General features: G+C 48.3%; 1 protein-coding gene across 17 annotated transcripts in view; it reads left to right on the forward strand.

Moving 5' to 3' along the window:
* The first annotated feature begins 1586 nt into the window (after positions 1 to 1586).
* The window catches only part of LMO7 (LIM domain 7), a 516155-nt gene continuing 497993 nt past the window's right edge, over positions 1587 to 19748 (forward strand). For 12 of the 17 annotated variants that reach the window (XM_078657434.1, XM_078657441.1, XM_078657436.1 and 9 more), the window contains exon 1: positions 1591 to 2061. In XM_078657434.1, coding sequence (XP_078513560.1) covers positions 1993 to 2061 — 69 coding nt within the window. In that variant the 5' untranslated portion in view covers positions 1591 to 1992. Of the gene's footprint in view, positions 2062 to 19748 lie in introns of all 17 variants that reach the window. The other 5 variants (XM_078657448.1, XM_078657449.1, XM_078657451.1 and 2 more) reach the window with 1 other exon arrangement.

Below are 19748 nucleotides of genomic sequence, written 5' to 3' on the forward strand. Positions count from 1 at the left end.
TTCCCTCCTCTCCTCTGTTTTAAAGTTCTTAAAAAATGTTGGTTATTTTACAAAATATAATGTTTCTTCTCATTTAGTTCCCCTAACAATAAGTAACCCTCGCCCTTTCCACTACCGTTTAAGCTGCTCTTATGCACTGCTAGTTGTTAAAAAACAGGGTTTAAGTGTGCAAGGTCCCTCCGTGTCTCAGACCCAGTAGTAATAAAAAATGGACATTGAAACCATTGGGCCCTATGTTTATGTTCTCAAATGTACTGGCAAAACTGCTGATCGATTTCTGATCAATAAATGTAAAAAACGTTAGGGTTATCCATGTCAGCGATTTAGTTTGTTTATATTTCACATTTTACTTAATCTTGTATTCCCGAACAGTGCTAGCTATATACAGGATGTTGTGTTTCTGTATTTTTTTCATGCAGCATATTACTCTTGTATAGGGCACATTTTGGAGTGAGTCGCCTCCAGGTATTTATAACTGCCACAAATGAGAGCTATAGATTTGATGCTAAAGGTAGTGTGAGTTTCTCAAAATGCCTGTGAGCGGATCAAAAAGGTGTTCAGAATACATGGGCATCCAATCTTTGGCCTCTCTGCACAGAGCAATGGTCATGTGTTCCTGTGCAACTGTGATTCTGTGCAAATGTGTGTGAAGGAGGTATACAGATGTCAAAATACTGACAAGGCGATAGTACAAGAAAATGCAGTGCTTACAGGTGAGCGGTATGTGCTTGGGGGGTGGTGAAGCGTAAGATAGGCAATTGAGACTCTTTGAACACCATCACCCTGTCCACAGGCCTCAGTAATGTTTAACCCACAGTCTCACAATTTCAAAATTGAAACATTTTCAATATTATTTACACCAAAATCAGTGTTGTTGCTCATATATCGTAAACAGCTACCAGCCACTGACAAAGCCAATAAGCCAGGCTGGTTTTAGGTGTATGTTAACTATTATGGTATATATCTGGAAGGAATAACAGAACTCTCGGATCAGGCGCGTAACGCGGGCCCCTGCAGTGCAGTTGGTCCCCCAACCCTTAAGGATGCCCACATTGAGCCCAAAAAATAATTAATATCTGGGACAGTTGGGGGCCCTCGCCACATTCTGTGGGGAGGGGGGGGAGACATCATTTAGCATTACGCCATTGGCTCAGAGAGGAACCGAAATACTGGTTGGTGGCACACTATGGAAATCAAATCACAGAAATATAGATCACGTTTAAGCTAAGCCCCGAATTGTATGGGCCACTCCCCTTTTATAGACTCCTTCACTAATTGTTTTCATCCCACTTAAATCCCTGTTTGACGTATTTGAAAATATGCCCGTGCCTGTAGGAAACGTTGAAGCTCCCACGCGGCCCCACCCCATCTTACTGAGCAAAATAGACGACCCCTGGTGAACTTTTGGCAGAAGAAGTCGGAAACTGAGCTAGCCAGTATTTCTGCTCATTATTAATTAAATCACCGCAATAGTCTGCATTCTTACTTTTCCCCCTGACTAGTACCTGCAGCGCCTGCCTCGCCCACCCGTGCCACGCCCCCAGCGGAACGCGAGTCCCACCCCGGGCCCGCCCAGCCCCTAACCGTGCTCCCAGTCCCACGGCAGCATCAGTTCAGGAGCCTCTTCCTACCGAATGCGCTCAGTTTGATTTTTATCCCAATCAGCCGGAGTGAAAGAAGCTCGCCCGCCGCTTTCCTCGAACGGGTGACTCAGTTTGTGAAGCAACTACTCCACCGCTGTGCGGAGGGGCGTCCTGCAGAAAGTTTTCTTCAAACCTCCTGCGTGGCGGGAGTGCGCAGGTTTTTATTACATTTGTGTCCCAGGCAGCAGGGAAGGGGCGTGTGACCCGCCGCCGCTTCCTCGTTCAATTCATTGAAGCTGCAGGACTGACTGGTCAGGCAGAGGGAACTCAAGCTCGGCTCCCCATCGGTATAAAGTCTCGGCGCGCCCGCTGACCACCCTTGCCCGCTGACCACCACTGCCCGCCAGCCATGGAGTGGAGAGACAGCCCCACGGAAAACTGCGAGCCGGCTTTCACCGAGGCGCAGAGATGGCTGGAGGTGAGAACCTTTGTTTCTGTTTCTGGCTGTTCCATGGCTTGTCTGCAGCTAAACATTAACCGTGGCTGCACTGCGTGAGGTGACGAACGTGAACTTTTATTACCTTGTGGAGAGAGGCGAGGGGTAGCTGGGACTCTGGGATGAACTGAAACCCGGCTGCACTCCCGCACGGACAGCTAAGGTGGCTCACCAACCTGGCGGCGTCTAGGTGTAGGGCAAAATGTTGCCAGGTTGGAAATAAATGACAGGGAAAAGTACACGTGTGAACGACCTTCTTAATACCTGGATAGATTGATAAATGTGCCTGCAGCACAGAAAACGTTAATGACGCAGAGTTTGCCCCCAAATTCCACTGATTTGTAAATTGAGGAGTACAATAAGACCACAATTTCAAAACATGAACCCTGGTGGTGTTTTTTAATTCAATTACGATTAAGCATCATTTTCTGTTCAAACTGTCCTCTATAAAATAGGACTTGAAACTTGTTAACTCAAAGCATTCAAATGTTACCAGTATTCTAGTTAATTAACTCTGGAATTTCTAGTTTTGTTTATCTTTGGAAGTGGTGACTTAAAATTCCCTGCACTCACCATGTTGTTGGTTACAGACCCAGGACGAGGCCACTTGACAGCTATGACTTACATACACGTGTGACGTGTCACACTTATTTTCGGCATCTGTGTAGGGCTTGCGCAGTTTCAATTTCATTGTTTTTGTTGTATTGTTAGCTTGAAAAGCAGAACCTCCGCTGTAATCCCTTTTGTGTAATGTCCGCATTCAGTAACTCGATGTCTTTTTTCCCGGTGCATTCTGGTACTTGAAGTTTAAAAATTTCCATTATGAATGCAGCACTGCATGTGGCAACATCTTTGTGGCTGAGTTGGTAAAGCATTCGAGTTATGCTCTAACTGCATATTTTACCAGTTCTAAATGTTTTCTACTGGATTCCGTTGCTTCGTCATACTTTTTAGACAAAATCGTTTGAACTGCCTTGGAGAGCTGTCCTATTAATCCCAGTAGTGTCCTAGAACTGGTTGTTGGTGACCAGTGGTGTCAGTTGGTTTCGCATTTTGTTTAACCTGTTGAGGTTCCTTTTTCTTGCGGGGCATATGTAGTCCAGTGTCAAGACCATATGCCAGCTACTTGACCAGCCAAATCCTCTAGTAAATGAAAAACCTGAATATTAACCAAGGAAGGCCTCGTTATGTCCATCTTCAATGAGTGAACAGTTAATCGTGTGTTGGCCGTGTAAACCTGTGGCGTCATCAACCATTAATCTTCAGTGGGTTTAGAAGAATGCTTTTGACATTCTCTCTCTAGCTCGGTGCATTTATTGCATGAAATGACACACCTATGAAGGTGTGCGATAGGCATTGTGTTTCAGGAACATATTTTGGCAAAGAGATTGCCCTTATGCGCAGTTGCCGAAACATTGTGCCTCTTAAAGGTTGGAAGGCGGATATTCCTGTTTGCTCACGTGTGTTCTGACGTTGGTGGGAGCCAGCTTGTAAAAGATAGATATGGCCATTAGAAGCTAATCATTGGCCATTAGTGACCTGGGGGCTATTGGGTGGGTGTTAGTGCCACACACCCAGTAACTGGGAGGATCCACTTCAAAGGGCAGAGAACCATGCCACCCTCAGGCATATCTCAGCATCTCCTTCTTCGGAGGTTTATTACATTTAAAATTAAGGGATCTTGTTTAAAGTTGAACAGCCTTCTTTGATCTATTTGACAATTTGAAACTGAAACGTACCTTTTTGGTGTAAAACAAAGACACTTTATTTAGCCAGAACTCATTCTTTCCTAATCTATGTAAAGTATTTCAATAAGGATAGTTTTCTCTTTCGTGGGCTCCCCACAAGCAGGCCCGGACTGGCCGTTGCCGGCACTGGGCAATCCCCCGGTCGGCCGCATGGGTGGGGGCCGGTTTTGGGCCCCAGGGGGCCGATTTTGTTACAGGGCCTTTTTTGCAGCATAGCTGCAAAAACGGCCCTGTAACAAAATCGGCCGAAAACCGGCCCTCGCAAAGAGTGCGGTCGCACCCCCAGGGGAGAGGGGGGGCCGGCTGAGCACTTTGCCAGGGCTGATTTCGGTCCCCAGTCCGGCCCTGCCCACAAGCCGGATTTCATTTACTCTGTGCGCATCCTTTCTATGTAATGTAATGTAATGTAAGAGACTCTTGTATAGCGCGGGCTTCACTCCAAGGAGCATCTTGGCGCTTTAGAGGAAAAGACAGGGGGCAGCGGGACTTGTTGATGTTAAAATAGGTCAGCATATTCAGATTAGGCTTTTGCAGTAGGTATCGGATAGGCTGTATATCCAAGTTTTAAGGAACTTTCTGAAGGCTGTTTCTGTAGTGATTTGCCGGAGGGGTGGCGGAGTATGTTCCAAGCTTTGGAGCCCAAAACTGCCAAGGCCTTTCCTCCTCTCGTTTTCAGTCTGAATTTGGGGATGGTGAGGAGGTTGGCTTTTTGTGATCTCAGACAACGCGAAGGAGTGTAGTGTAGAAACATGTTCTGAATGTAGCTAGGTCCGTTTCCATGGAAGGCCCTAAAGGTGATAAGGAGGATTCTAAAAAGAACTCGTTTGTGGATTGGCAGCCAATGTAAGATGTCCATTGCTGCTGTGGCTGACGTCCTCCTGTTCCATCCCAGCAGAAGTCTCTCCGCTGCATGTTGCACCATTTGCAGTTTATGGCAGACCGTCCTATTTGTCCCTGCATATAGGCTGTTGCAGTAGTCGAGGCGTGATGTTATAAGTGCTACTGCAACCATTTTTCGTGCCGGGAATGGTATAAGGTCGAAGAATTTTCGGAGCCCCTTTATGATGCCAAAGCAGGTTCCTGCTACGGCCACTGCTTGTTGTTTAAAGTTCAGAGAGGAATCAAATCTGATCCCTAAGTTTCGGACTGAAAGAGCAGTGTTTGGAGGGACGATGGCGTCCTCCGGCCACCATAACGTGGGGTTGAACATATTCCCTTTTCCAAATGGTAAGATCTCAGTTTTCCCAGAGTTGCATTTGAGGTGGTTCAAGTTCATCCATTGGAACATGGCTTTGAGGCAGTTTTTAAGCTTCATTTCAGCCTCACAGGTATCATCCTCAATTACCAGGATGAGCTGCGTATCATCCGCATACGAGAGGGTATTTATATTGAAAAATGATATGAGAGCAATCAGGGGGGCCATATATATATTAAAAAGTGTCGGGCTCAGGCAGGAGTCCTGCGGCACTCCTGAGCTGAGTCGCTTTTCTAATAACATGTCAGTGCCTCCTTTTGCGGCCAATCATGGTTTTGAGATCGAGGAATAATGGATATACCCAGGATCACATAATTTAATGAAATGGGAAAACTGAGATTCTACATTTTTTGGTGGTTTGAAGGCCCAGCTTCCACCTTCGTGGTTGAGAACTAACACCAAGACTTCCTTGTACGATCAGATGTCCCTCCCACTTGGAAATATTTATTCTGTTCACTTGAACTCTTACTAGGTACCCACAGCTCTGCTTAGTAATCTCAAAGCAACATGTTTGGTACAATACAAAACAAATAAATATAAATTCAGGTATCCTAGTTGAACACTTGGCACGATCACTGCGCCTTTGAAGTCGAGCCATGACGCATAAAACAGGTCTTACGAAAGGTAGCTTTTTACCTAGATCTATGATGCATGTTGGACTTTACAATGTTTTTGTGGCACTTTCTGCCTGGTTTTCGCCTGTTATTTTTCCATTGCCCTTGTAAAAGACTAACGCATATTTATTGAATCCTCCCCACTTTGTCAACTAGATTGTTATGGCCTTGACAGTGAGTCAATACATGATCACACCTGTTTTAGCCACTGCCTATGCTACGTATGTTGTATTTATGTAGTGCGAACCAAGCCAAAATGCAGTGGAGCACTGTGCAAGGTCTAATGCACCGGCATTGTCAGTGTGTGATTGCAGTAGTACCTGTTTTCTAAAAGCGGAAGTGGATTGTTAATTATTTTTGAGATTTTTTTTAAAAAGAGGTGTGTCTTCAGCTCCTTCCTAAATTAGAGCAGGGTTGAGACATTCCTTTGGGACCCTGGGATGTTGTTCCAAATCTTGGTTGCATAGAATTGAGGAATGGTTTAATTTTGTTTAGTACAGAGTGCTGGTACCAGGACATTATAGTTACTTGGCGATGTGTCCCTTGAGGATGAGATCTGTGAACAGGGTGAATACCAGAGACGGCATTGGGTGAAAGTTGGGGCTTGAATGGGTCCAGGTTCATGCAGTTGAACCGGGTTTAGACTAGATTGTTGGTCTTGGCGAGCAGGAGGAATTCTGTTTTGGTTGGGTTAAATTTCAGGTAGGTGCTGGACATCCAGGTCTGGATGAGGTGCAAGCTGTGTTTGAGGCATTGGGTGTCTGAAACGAAGACTTTCAACTACAATTGAGTGTTGTCGGCGTATGGGTGAATTTTAATGTTATCTCTGCGTAGAGTCCCGAAAGACTCCATGGAGACTTTGAAAATGACAGGTGAGAAAATAGATCACTGGGAATTCCATCATTGATTCGAATCTTATGGGACCTGAGGCTACCCACATGAACAAAGTAGTCTTAGTTAGATAGGTAGGAGGACAACTGTTGAAGAACATTACTTGTGAATTCCATGTGAGACTTCTGCGTGTGGAGGCGAGTGGGGTGGTCGAGTGTGGCGGCTGAGAATTCAGTAATAACACAAGTCTAGGGTTATCTGGCTGCAGCCCAATTTGAGTAATTGAAAGTGTTATTTAATGTGTTAGCAAGTTAAATAGTCCAGTGTGCTAAATTGATTACTCTCAAAGATAGGTGCAAGTGCTGCCTGCTGTAATTCTTATGGTCAATAATGAAGTGGGTGGACAACATAACAGTGGAGTTCCAATCATTTACCAGTGAAGTGAGGAACAATGAAACTGCTTTGTGTTTGTGGTGCTGGCATACTCTCCTTTTTAATAACTACCTGTCTGAACTGTCTGCACAGAAATATCTAACAAGGCCCGGACATCACCTAGCTCACAACGAGGTTAATGTATAGCTTTAGTTGTGATATTAGTGGTTCCCCGTGTGGCCATGCGGCCTTGTGGTAGAGTAAGTGAGGGGAGCATTGGTTCAGTCCCTATTTAATTTATTTATTTATTTATTTATTTATTTATTTAATAAGTTTTGCATAGCACAAACTTGACCAGTGGATATCAGAGCGCTTTACAGCGATTGGCATAGCAACAATTACATGGGTTACGTTTGCAGTAAATTAGGTGGTGAACTGTGAGGTAATATCCTTCGAATTTACTGTAGGGGGAAATTATGTCTGCGTTTTCTCCGCAGTTGGTTAAATGTCATATAATATATTTCCAGGTAGTATTCGTGTTACCGAACCGTTCTCCAGTTAAACCTACCTGCTTAACAAGGCTCCCTCACTAATAAAAAAGTACTAAATGAGCGGTAGTAGCAGTAATTGCATTACCCCGCGCATGAGGTGCGACCACATCACTGTGAAACCGCATACTATGTTAATATTTGTGGTATAACACTTGCACATTTCACCCGTTATCACAACCGTTCTAAACGAGGGCTGTATTGCTTGTGGCATAGGTGATTCCACGTTTGAGCCCTAATATCGAGTTAACTGTGTCACCCTGAGCAAAAAACGAATTTCTTTTTAAGTCATTCGTAAGAAGTGACCGTCGATTCCAGTCAGCAGTTGTTTTTTGTGAGTAAAATGTTCCTAAGCAGAGCTGGTTGGAGATAATGGGGGCTGATTTCAGGTCAGGGCTTGGGGCCCTGAATATATCCGGACCACGTTCCAAAGGCATGCATGCACTACACAAATAGCAATAAAATAACATAACATTTAAAACAAATACTGTAGATAAACCACGAATTTCTCGCACAGTATGAACATTTGGATGGATAACAAAGCATAATATGGAAGCTTGCAGCCAGCCATTAGCAGCAGCTGCTAGTTCCAAGCTGCCCCCTGATGGCTGGGGCCCCTTTAGTTTGATGCTGCCACGGTGCTACATTGCTCAATGGGCGCATTTATTCCCCATCCCTAAGAACGTACAATAAGCCCCTTCATTCTCGCGCGCAGCGCACGTGCCGGTGCCGTGTTGCTCGTCCTCTGTTTGTTGTCCCTGTGGCAGGCCTAGCTTGACAGTGATTTGTTTTCTACATCCACATCAGGGCACAAGTCCTAAACAAGCATTGAAAATGCAATAGGTCTCGCAATAGAAGAGTTTGACATTTTTCGTTTTGCATATGGATGAGTGGCGTTGCGTGGATGAGTGGCGTTGCGTGGATGAGTGGCGTTGCGTGGATGAGTGGCGTTGCGTGGATGAGTGGCGTTGCGTGGGTGAGTGGCGTTGCGTGGGTGAGTGGCGTTGCGTGGGTGAGTGGCGTTGCGTGGGTGAGTGGCGTTGCGTGGATGAGCGGCGTTGCGTGGATGAGCGGCGTTGCGTGGCTGAGCGGCGTTGCGTGGCTGAGCGGCGTTGCGTGGGTGAGTGGCGTTGCGTGGGTGAGTGGCGTTGCGTGGGTGAGTGGCGTTGCGTGGGTGAGTGGCGTTGCGTGTGTGTGTGGCGTTGCGTGTGTGTGTGGCGTTGCGTGTGTGTGTGGCGTTGTGTGTGTGGCGTTGCGTGGGTGTGTGGCGTTGCGTGGGTGTGTGGCGTTGCGTGCCTGAGTGGCGTTGCGTGGTTGAGTGGCGTTGCGTGTGTGAGTGGCGTTGCGTGTGTGAGTGGCGTTGCGTGTGTGAGTGGCGTTGCGTGTGTGAGTGGCGTTGCGTGGTTGAGTGGCGTTGCGTGGTTGAGTGGCGTTGCGTGGTTGAGTGGCGTTGCATGTGTGAGTGGCGTTGCGTGTGTGTGTGGCGTTGCGTGTGTGTGTGGCGTTGCGTGTGTGTGTGGCGTTGCGTGTGTGTGTGGCGTTGCGTGGGTGTGTGGCGTTGCGTGGTTGAGTGGCGTTGCGTGGTTGAGTGGCGTTGCGTGTGTGAGTGGCGTTGCGTGTGTGAGTGGCGTTGCGTGTGTGAGTGGCGTTGCGTGTGTGAGTGGCGTTGCGTGTGTGAGTGGCGTTGCGTGTGTGAGTGGCGTTGCGTGGTTGAGTGGCGTTGCGTGGTTGAGTGGCGTTGCGTGTGTGAGTGGCGTTGCGTGTGTGTGTGGCGTTGCGTGTGTGTGTGGCGTTGCGTGTGTGTGTGGCGTTGCGTGTGTGTGTGGCGTTGCGTGTGTGAGTGGCGTTGCGTGTGTGAGTGGCGTTGCGTGTGTGAGTGGCGTTGCGTGGCTGAGTGGCGTTGCGTGTGTGAGTGGCGTTGCGTGTGTGAGTGGCGTTGCGTGTGTGAGTGGCGTTGCGTGTGTGAGTGGCGTTGCGTGGTTGAGTGGCGTTGCGTGGTTGAGTGGCGTTGCGTGGTTGAGTGGCGTTGCGTGGTTGAGTGGCGTTGCGTGTGTGTGTGGCGTTGCGTGGGTGTGTGGCGTTGCGTGGGTGTGTGGCGTTGCGTGGGTGTGTGGCGTTGCGTGGGTGTGTGGCGTTGCGTGGCTGAGTGGCGTTGCGTGGCTGAGTGGCGTTGCGTGGCTGAGTGGCGTTGCGTGTGTGAGTGGCGTTGCGTGTGTGAGTGGCGTTGCGTGTGTGAGTGGCGTTGCGTGTGTGAGTGGCGTTGCGTGTGTGTGTGGCGTTGCGTGTGTGTGTGGCGTTGCGTGTGTGTGTGGCGTTGCGTGTGTGTGTGGCGTTGCGTGGCTGAGTGGCGTTGCGTGGCTGAGTGGCGTTGCGTGGCTGAGTGGCGTTGCGTGGCTGAGTGGCGTTGCGTGGCTGAGTGGCGTTGCGTGGGTGAGTGGCGTTGCGTGGGTGAGTGGCGTTGCGTGGGTGAGTGGCGTTGCGTGGTTGAGTGGCGTTGCGTGGTTGAGTGGCGTTGCGTGGTTGAGTGGCGTTGCGTGTGTGAGTGGCGTTGCGTGGCTGAGTGGCGTTGCGTGGGTGAGTGGCGTTGCGTGGGTGAGTGGCGTTGCGTGGTTGAGTGGCGTTGCGTGTGTGAGTGGCGTTGCGTGTGTGAGTGGCGTTGCGTGGCTGAGTGGCGTTGCGTGGCTGAGTGGCGTTGCGTGGCTGAGTGGCGTTGCGTGGCTGAGTGGCGTTGCGTGGCTGAGTGGCGTTGCGTGGTTGAGTGGCGTTGCGTGGTTGAGTGGCGTTGCGTGGTTGAGTGGCGTTGCGTGGTTGAGTGGCGTTGCGTGGTTGAGTGGCGTTGCGTGTGTGTGTGGCGTTGCGTGTGTGTGTGGCGTTGCGTGTGTGTGTGGCGTTGCGTGGGTGAGTGGCGTTGCGTGTGTGAGTGGCGTTGCGTGTGTGAGTTGCGTGGGTGAGTGGCGTTGCGTGGGTGAGTGGCGTTGCGTGGGTGAGTGGCGTTGCGTGGGTGAGTGGCGTTGCATGGGTGAGTGGCGTTGCGTGGGTGAGTGAATGGTTAGCTGTTGCTTATGCGACGTATAGCACTTAATACTAAAGTAGGCAGACCTTCTTAGCCTTTGTGAGAATAATAGCAAAATAAAAATAAAAACCAGATCAAGTCAAGGACGCAAACGGCACCATGCTATTGTTTATTTACTCAGATGATTTGCATAAAAATGTAACTTGTGAGCACGTTTCTCTAACTCTCCAATAATCCCATTACAACACTTTGTACAAATGAGATTGGGACTCATCCTTCCGAAGTCGAGAAAAATGTGCAACGCTGTGTTGAAGTTAATTTTTTTAATTAACAAAATGCAAATAATGTGGAGAGATTTCAAGTGATTCAGGAATGGGCGCCCTTGTAAAGAGAAAGTACCGCCGGCCTGGGCAGTGATAGGGGAGGAGGGAGGAGAAATGCGAGTCACGGCAGCAGCAGCCTTTGATGTGCCTGCCGGCCGGCCGTGAATAATTAGGGGGTGAGAAATGCGCTCGGAGGGCTGCCTTTGATGTGGTAATGCGAGGCAGGCAGGCAGGCGGCTGGTGGCATTGTGCACGCGCTTTTTAGGGCTTGCGCAAGCGCAACGACCTAAAAAGCACATGCACTTGAAGGAATCGCCAGTGGAATCGCCAGTGGATAAACACTGGATAAGCCCCTATAGAGCTTCGCCAGCTATGCGCTGAAGCGCATCAGCAGGCGAGCCCTAAAAAATAAGTGGGGGGACGCTTCAAGTTAGGTGGTGTCCCCGGAAGTGACGTGTTGTGACGTCACGAAATTTGCCGGTCTCCGTCTGAAATGCGTGAATACATACAATAAACACGTAGAGGTATAATACTGCAATAAGTGGCAGTCACTCAAAACACAAGAACACACCCGTTCTTCGGATTACAGGGTTCTTACAGACTCGGGCGTAGGCACTACGGGCATATGTCGGTGTCCCTGAAAGTGACATGCTCGGCGTGTTGACAGCGCAGCTCTTGAAGCCTTGGCGCCTCTGCGCCTCGGCTGTGCTCTGAGAAAGGCTGGCAAGGGGAGGGCGCGAGGTGGAAGGGGAGATTAGTCTGAGGCTTGGGTGCATTTGAAAGGCTATAATTCACGTGCAGGTGCAGTCTCGGGTACCGCTCCATCATTTGGGCAGGGGGGACGGCGTCCACCCGGTAAAAGCCCGGTAAAATAAGTGGGGGGACGCCGTCCACCCGCGTGGTACCCCGACTCGAGCCCTGATCCACATGAAGTGACCCGCTTGCTGCAGGCTCCGCCCATCACATGCCTGTGCACGGGGAGCCCGTGAGTCTGTCCGCACCGTGTTCTCTGCTGCAGATTTCGGGGCACCTCTTCGAGCTCTCGTGGTCAGCCTTTGACCGATGGCTCCCTGTGACACAAGGGCTTGGATTGTTTAACTCTGCTCAGTTAAGGGATGCGGGGCTCCTGTCGCCTCATTCTTTCTGAAAGACAATCGTCCCTTTTAAAAGCCGGGAATTGACTCCGCTTTGTGAGCTCCAGATACACCTGTAACAACCGGGCATTTGAGACTCTCCGAGGTGCTCCAGTTGCATCCAGACTTGCCAAATGAGGCCCGTGGCGTTTTAAGGTGCCTCAAAGCATGTCTTTAATGTGCCTGAGACGGCAGAGTTCATACATTAGTGTTTTGTGCGTGTGCGCGACGCAGTAAACGGAAAACATTCCCGTTGGTCAGATAAGGATGCAAAGCGACAAAAAATGCTGGGGACTTGGGTGATTTTGTTTTGCCTGCTACTGGGGCGTTGTTTACAACTGTCCTAACCATGGGTCGACGAATGAATCCCATTGGTTGTGATTTTCAGCTTTTGTTTGCCCACTCTAAACAAAACCTTCCTTACAGTAACCGGCCTTTGTGTGGCCAGTAATTAGAAGGTGGGGATAATGCCCGTCGAACGAGTTTGGCACACAGGGCGAGCGGATTCCTGGAGCAGGTCTGGGCCGCGGCTTCGTCTGATGCCGTCTTTGAGGTGTTCGGAGTTTACAGTAAACAGGGGTTGGGGCGATGATTGCGTGCCCCTCCCCGTGGAATGATTTCTGCTTAACTTTATGTACTGTTGTCCCCTGCTGAGTCCTACCTGCTGGTGGAGTGACATTAACTCAATGTGAATGACGCCGGGTGGGGCCAGCTGCATTAAAGGCTTCGAGGCCCACCCCCTGCTAGTACTGGACCCCTTCCCTGCATGTGTTCACGTTTGTCCTTGTTAGCATCTCGTAAGTTGAATCTGTGTTGTGCAGGACACCGTCTGTGCTGCTGTTTCTCCCTCCTGGCCACCTTGTAAACAAACGCTGGCCCATCTCATGCACTTATTGCACCCATCAGGTTCACAGTGTGCCTGCCTGAGCGAATAACCACTTCCGAAGACTGCTCATTGTGCCGTGGTCCTACCTCTAGGACGCGTGGACTTACCCAGGTGTGCCTAGCATATTTACCCTTTGCAATAGGTGCACTGTTGGTCTGCTGGGCACCAACACTCTTTGCTGCTGCCCAATGTCTTCTAAGATACCAGCTTCTGGATGTCTCTAGGTTTTCCTTTCCGAAGTCCGCCTGTTGTGAAGAGTCCATGAGCGCTCTATAGCCACCAATGTCATCTGTAGGCGCACAGCCGAGACCAGTTACCCTTTGGGAGACCAATCCATAGTCCACTAGCAACAGTGTCTACACTTTAACAATGGGAATTCCACTTCAGTTGTGTTAGTATGGTTACGACATCAGTATGTAGTCAGCCAACATTTAAAACCCTCAGAAAAGATTCAGCTAGTACTCCTTTCCGGTGTAGTCCTTTATCGACTCTGTCCTAAACAGCGAGAATCTATCTGTATGGCACCGTGCAACGGGCCAGAGGTAACCAGTAACACTTGTCTGTGATTCACAGTATGAAATTTGAAGTGGGGCCTTTTATACATTTCCAAAGTCAGATAGGATCTGGCAAACGCCACCCTTGGGAGGTGACCTCTTTTTCCACTGGATAGTGAGTCTTTCACACCTGTGTATCTCATTTATTAAGAATATTTCTTCCTGTCATTCAAAACACTTGAGAGCTAGTAAGTAATTACTCAAGTTAAAGGTATATGGGAGATTATGGAGTAATTGGGTAGATGCAGTCATCTAAGCCAACATGTTCAAATGAGTAAAGGGATGCACACCGTGTTTATCCTGTTTCTTTTGGTCTAAGCCAACATGGCATCTGCGTTAACCATTAACTTCTGCCTACGGCCACAGGAGAGTGGCAAAAAATGGTAAGCGGGAGGGACCCTTTAGGTTAGATGAAGGCTAACCTGGTGAGCCTTGGGTGGATGAATGTTAATTTATTGGAGACCCAGAGGCCACCTGTGAAGATTGAGAAGCCCTGGTTTGTTGAGAGCGAGGGAGTGAAGTTCAGGAAAAGGGAGTGATGTTGGTGTAATTCTTAAGAATTGGGCAAAAGGAATGTGTCGCATTATAGGGCGGGTAAATGGAAAACAAAAAGTATGTGCGCCCCATGTGGTAAGGCTCCGTCACAGTTCTGGTTAGTGGCCTGCTTAAGTTAACACGCAAGAGCATTCAATTGCATTTTGGATCATATCTAATTCTCATCAAGGGTCCTAGTGGTCAGTGTAGTAGAGAGTCATATCTTGTGGGGGACAATTTTCCTGAAGGCAAGTGTCTTGAGCTCCTTCCTGAGTATAGTGAGATGATCCTCTGCTAGTGTATTTGTTGCATAATACAGAATAGATGGCACATTTTTGTTGGTGCTGTACTGGCCTCTTTCTTGGATGTATAGGGAGTAGTATTAACATTTTGTAAAACTATGTGACCAAAGAGAGGCCTAAACCAACCCGTGATTTATTAGCATTTACATGCCTTTTAACAAAAAGACTGTTTATTGTACCGCAAATTAACACATTCAGTGTGGTGTAATGTTCTTGGAGATAATATAGTAGAGCTCAGTGTTGAACTCTCACAAATGGCAACACTCTGCTGTATCCCCATTGTCAGAACGTGTTTATTAATTTGGAGACAGTTACCCTCACTAGCTTAACCGCATGCGCGCTAGCGGTTTTCCCGCTGCGCGCTGCGATTTAAAAAAAACCCGCGTTACGTGACGAGCTCAGCTCGTCATCCGCGTAGCGCAGGTTACGCCCATGACGAGCTGAGCTCGTCATGAGCGTAGAAGGGGTTAAACACAACCTGTTTGGTCCAAGAAAGTCTGCTCAACGACACTTCTCTGTGGCACAAGCAGCAAATTTAACCAAGATGGAGGGAGAGAGGAAAATTGTTCACGGGTGTTAACCTCATTCCCTGAATACTTATAAATCAATGCCATTAGAGGGATTCTCCTAAACACTATGTTTACTATTAGCTCTGAGGGGTGTTCTGTTTGGTTAAAACTGAGTCTCACCCACCTATTTCTGTGTGGCATGATTCATCATAGAGTCCTCACCCAGTCGTCATCTCCGGGTGGGCTCAACCTCTGTTTTGGGACGAGTACTTGGATATAACTGAGAAGTCTGATTTATGGACCCGAAATAGATGAAAATGCCTGCAGGTGTTCTTCATTAGTGCTTTTTTCAATGATATTAGGGCACAGGTGGTGATAGCAAGAGTTAATGGCACCCATGTCATCTGGTCAACATGTTTCAGCTGATTGTATTTGCCAAAAAGGTCATTCATCTTTCATCAGGACACACCTGGTGAGTGGTTTTTGCCTCCATATTTTGTGGGACAACTAAGTTGGCAATTCTCTCTGCTTATGCATTCAGTCATAACGCATATTCCCCTTTTGACCAGATTCTGGAGGTTCTCGCTTTATTACAACCGGAGACTTCTCAGTGTCTTTATCAGGAAGGGATTCCTATTTTGCCTCATAGGTCACTATTGGGGAGGGGGGGCCGCTGGGGGGTAGCCCTCGCGTCACACCAACAGTTGGGTAGAGCTAATTTAAAGTTGTAGAACCAATATGTTCTTTAAGTGCTACATTGCTGCAGGCACTAAAAGTGCTGGTTTTGAAGAAAAATATTCCTGATCCACCATTTGTGTGAACCAACAGTTGCAAGGTGAAGACAGCAAATATGCATGAAAAGAGTTGTAACGAATGGCTTTTTTTTAATGAACTGTGGCTTTGTCTGATCGGTATTATGAGTGATGAGACCACCTTCATCTAGAGTACAGTCTACAATTGTAACACAGGATTAATCATGATGGTCGTCCAATGGAGGGTACTGGCATAGAAAACTGGGCAGATTTTGCTGCACAGTAAAGCGCTTCAACGCTTCGTCAGGGGTAGTAAGCACTACATAAATCCATTTCCAATTAGTGTCCAGCGAGCGAATGACAGACATAACATTCGAAAAATAATGTGAATGCAAGAGGCTGCATTCATAAGAATCCACCATGCATGTGTGATCAGTAGCCTTGAAGACATCATGTAAATTGAGCTGCAAGACTTTGACGTCACAATCATATCGTTAGAAAATTTCCGTCAGTGTATCCAATAGACCCACACCACTTTCATTGGATGCAAAACAGTTTGGAATGTATTTAGGACGGCACCGTACTTATGTTTTGGTCGCTCAGTGGAGAAGAATCTTTAACCCCTCCCATGCTCGTGACGGAACCGTTCCGTCACTAGCCTCGGGTGGGCTGTGCTGGTGACGGAACGGTTCCGTCACGGCCCCGCTGCCGCGCCTGCGCGGCGCGTTCTATTGAGCGGGCGGGACCGTGACGGAACCGTTCCGTCACAAGCACAGCTCACCCGCGTGCCGTGACGGAGCGGTTCCGTCACGAGCACGGGACCGCCGCGCCGTTGCCCCGCCCCCTTAGCGCTGCGGCGGAATAGCCGCCTCAGCGAAGGGGTTAAATATTTGATCTGCACAGAGGACATTTGAGCATGGATGAACTTATTGGTTGGTACTCTGGGAACTTTTATGAGAAGGTGGAGATTTTCTCCTCATTGCATGTCAAATCATTGAACAGGGGCTGTCGCTGGGCGCAAACAATGAAAATGCACCCTGTTATGATGTATGTGATGCCCCGAGGGCAGCCGCGCATTCATGTGAAAACACGAAGCGGCTACTGGCAGCTGCTCCGTGTTTTCACAGTGCAGACGGCAACCAGCTTTCTCTTTTAAAGGGTATTAGACATCCCATTGCAGGTGGCTGCAGTGAGTGACTGCATCCACCTGCAAGGGGATGTCTGTGTGGTCCATAGAACCCACTTTCTCCCCTCCAGAGGGCTGCTGTCAGGGAGTGCACTCACAGTGCCCCACTTAGAAGGTAAAACCAAAGGTGGTGATGGACGGAGCGTTGACAATACAAACACTCACCCCCAGTCAACTGATCTGGGTTTAATCCATCACCGTTCTTTAGCTTGTTTCCGGTCCAGGGAAGGCATGGCTTGGCAGTTCGGGCTGGACTGTTCCCATGAGGCACAGGGTCAGACTGATTTGCATATAGCCATGTCTGAACTGGGGTGGCAGAGTGGGCTAAAGAACGGTGATGGATCAAACCCAGATCTTTTGACTGGGTGTGAGTGTTTGATTGGTTCAGATGCTCCGTCCATCACCACCCCCTTTTGTACCGCGTTGGCCGCCATAAGTGTGGCAGGGTATGCTCAGATGTGAGTCCCTTGCTTACTTTGCCACTGGATTCAAGCAAGCCGGGCTGAAGACTGCTGTAATGCCAGAAACCGGTCCTCGGAAGCTTGTTTCCGGTCCAGGGAAGGCACGGCTTGGCAGTTCGGGCTGGACTGTTCCCATGATGCACAGGGTCAGACTGATTTGCATATAGCCATGTCTGAACTGGGGTGGCAGAGTGGGCTAAAGAACGGTGATGGATCAAACCCAGATCTTTTGACTGGGTGTGAGTGTTTGATTGGTTCAGATGCTCCGTCCATCACCACTCCCTTTTTGACCCACCTAGAAGGTGGCATACTGTGAGTATGCCCCCTGAGAGTCTTCGCCTTTGCGCCAGCGTCTGTAATATGGCGTGGGCGCAGAGGCTAAGAAATTGCCTCATTTGCATAGGCCACGCCGCTATGCAAATGAGGGAACGCCCCCCTGAAGGTAACACTGGTGCTTTACGTGCGCCAGCTCTATTGGTATTACTGAAGGGGATGCCCAAGCGTCAGCGCCTCCTTCTATGGGGGGTGGTGGGTGTGCAAACGCCTGTTGCGCCCCGTTGTCACTTATTGTAATATGGCTCCTGATAAGCAAAACACTGATCGCCTTGAGTATCTTGCTTGAAGTCAGGCACTCAATATTTCATTAACTGTGAAGGGCAGAAATCGAGAGCTATACATTTATTAGGAGTGAGAGGATTCCGCAAAATCGACCTGACTGGGCAAGGGATCTACCTTGAGATGTTGATCAATGTTAATCTAGTAATGATCCATGGTTCATGTTGAAGCATACATTGACTATATTTGTGGTTTACCGCGTTCTACCTGCGGCACGTGAGCTTCCCATCAGTAGTCGTTGGCATGTATACTCTTTTGTTGCCTACAGGTAGGTGGTAAAGTATGTTGGTGAGGCTTAGTGGTGGTTATTCCCCAGTTTGGCAAGGCACCATCATAAAGTGGCAACAATTGATTTTCCATCCAACAAAAATAAAAACAAACCCCATCAAAGCTGGAGAGTTGTTTTGTGTTTCCGTTGTTGTAGTCCGGGACGAAATACGTTTGACTTGCAAGGAAACCTTGTTACCTAGCCTTAAGATGGATTTGTGATGTTGTAAAATGCAAATTGTCAAGAAAACAAAAATTAAATCATTTGATGTAGTTAACAAAGTTGGGATGCAAACACAGTTTGTTCTGAAACTGCTCATTACAGCTCAGACTTGTTCCTCTCTTCTGCTGTTTTGATGACGTGCAGTGTTTTTTGAATATCTTGGCTCTTACTCGCTTATAAAATGCAACCTGTGACCTGACACACATCCCTCAATACCACCAATGGTGGTATTGTAACAATTCACATCTGTCGTGTTTACATATATTAAACTAGCGAGAAATTATAGCAAGTTTAATTTTCACATATTATGCAAAAAAAAACTATTAAGCACATATTTTGCAGTGATGTCCTTGTGTTTTTTTTAGGCCAGGCCAGGTGACCGCTTAAGCTGTTTGCTAGCAAATATAACCTACAAACCTTCTGAAAAAAGAATATATATACGTACTTAGAGGGGCTTTCGGTCAGCGCTTTCCATCCTTTAGTCTTTTGAACTGTCCTTCACATGTGGCTCTGCGCACCACAACATACAGCAATGGACAATGGATCAGGTCACATGGCTTTACTAAGTATGTGGATTCCCGGCCATTGATTTGTGCAACAAGCAGGAGCAGTTTTTGAGCAGAATGGATTTCGTAGACAAGCAGCTAATGCAGGACTCTGTTTTCTTTGGGCTGGCAATGGGGTCTTGGGCTCAATGGACTGCACCAGTTGGTCGAAGAGGAGGAGGAGGAGGAGGTTGAGGGCAAGAGGCTGCAGCCACCTAAACTTATCATTCTCCACATAAGTGGTAATGATCTGGCACTTCTCGGGAGAAAAGGCCTTTTTGAGAAGTTGTTGGTGTATATCTCGCGACTGGCTAGAATGTTCCCTGTGATGGCTTGGCCTCGTTATTCCATGTCGTATATGACGTGTAGGTCTTCCCTCATAAGGACTAAATGAGTTAGTAAGGCACCAGAGTTATTGAGTAAAGCCTTATGCTTTATACAGCCATTTTAAGAAAATTCTTCGTGGTTGCCTTAGAGGCGAAGCCAACTTTCTCAAAGATGTGTACCTATCTGCTCAGGGTAATGAAATGTTTGTGGAATCCTAGTTGACCGTTTCAGTGCAACATTTCTCTTGTCCACACGGGGACTGATTTTTGGGGAGGTCTAGCCGGTCACCTTCCGGGCCCTCTGGAGGAGACCGAGTCAGGTTTGGCCACAGAGCTTGTAGACCCCTCGGCACATGGAACAAGAAGAGAGGCAAGGTCTGGATATATTTGGCTTTAGAACTTTGATCAAGTCAGAGCGGACGTACTACGGTCTGTGAGGCAGCGCCAGTGACATGCACTACAGGAGATAGTCAAGAATTGCCCTGGGGATTGTTGGGAGTTGGAGCTTGCATCAGGGAACCAAGACCCGGTCCGGTTGTTCAAGCCCAACTGCCGAAGGGTGCCAGGGGGCGTCCCTCTCTGGATAGTTCTGGCATGAATGCTTAAGGGGCTCAGTGGACTTGCTGGCCTTTGACTCCTCTCCTTCTGAGGGAGCAGGGGAGTTTTTTCTTT

The sequence above is a fragment of the Lissotriton helveticus genome, chromosome 8 (genome assembly GCF_964261635.1).
Source record: "Lissotriton helveticus chromosome 8, aLisHel1.1, whole genome shotgun sequence".
Taxonomy (NCBI): domain Eukaryota; kingdom Metazoa; phylum Chordata; class Amphibia; order Caudata; family Salamandridae; genus Lissotriton; species Lissotriton helveticus.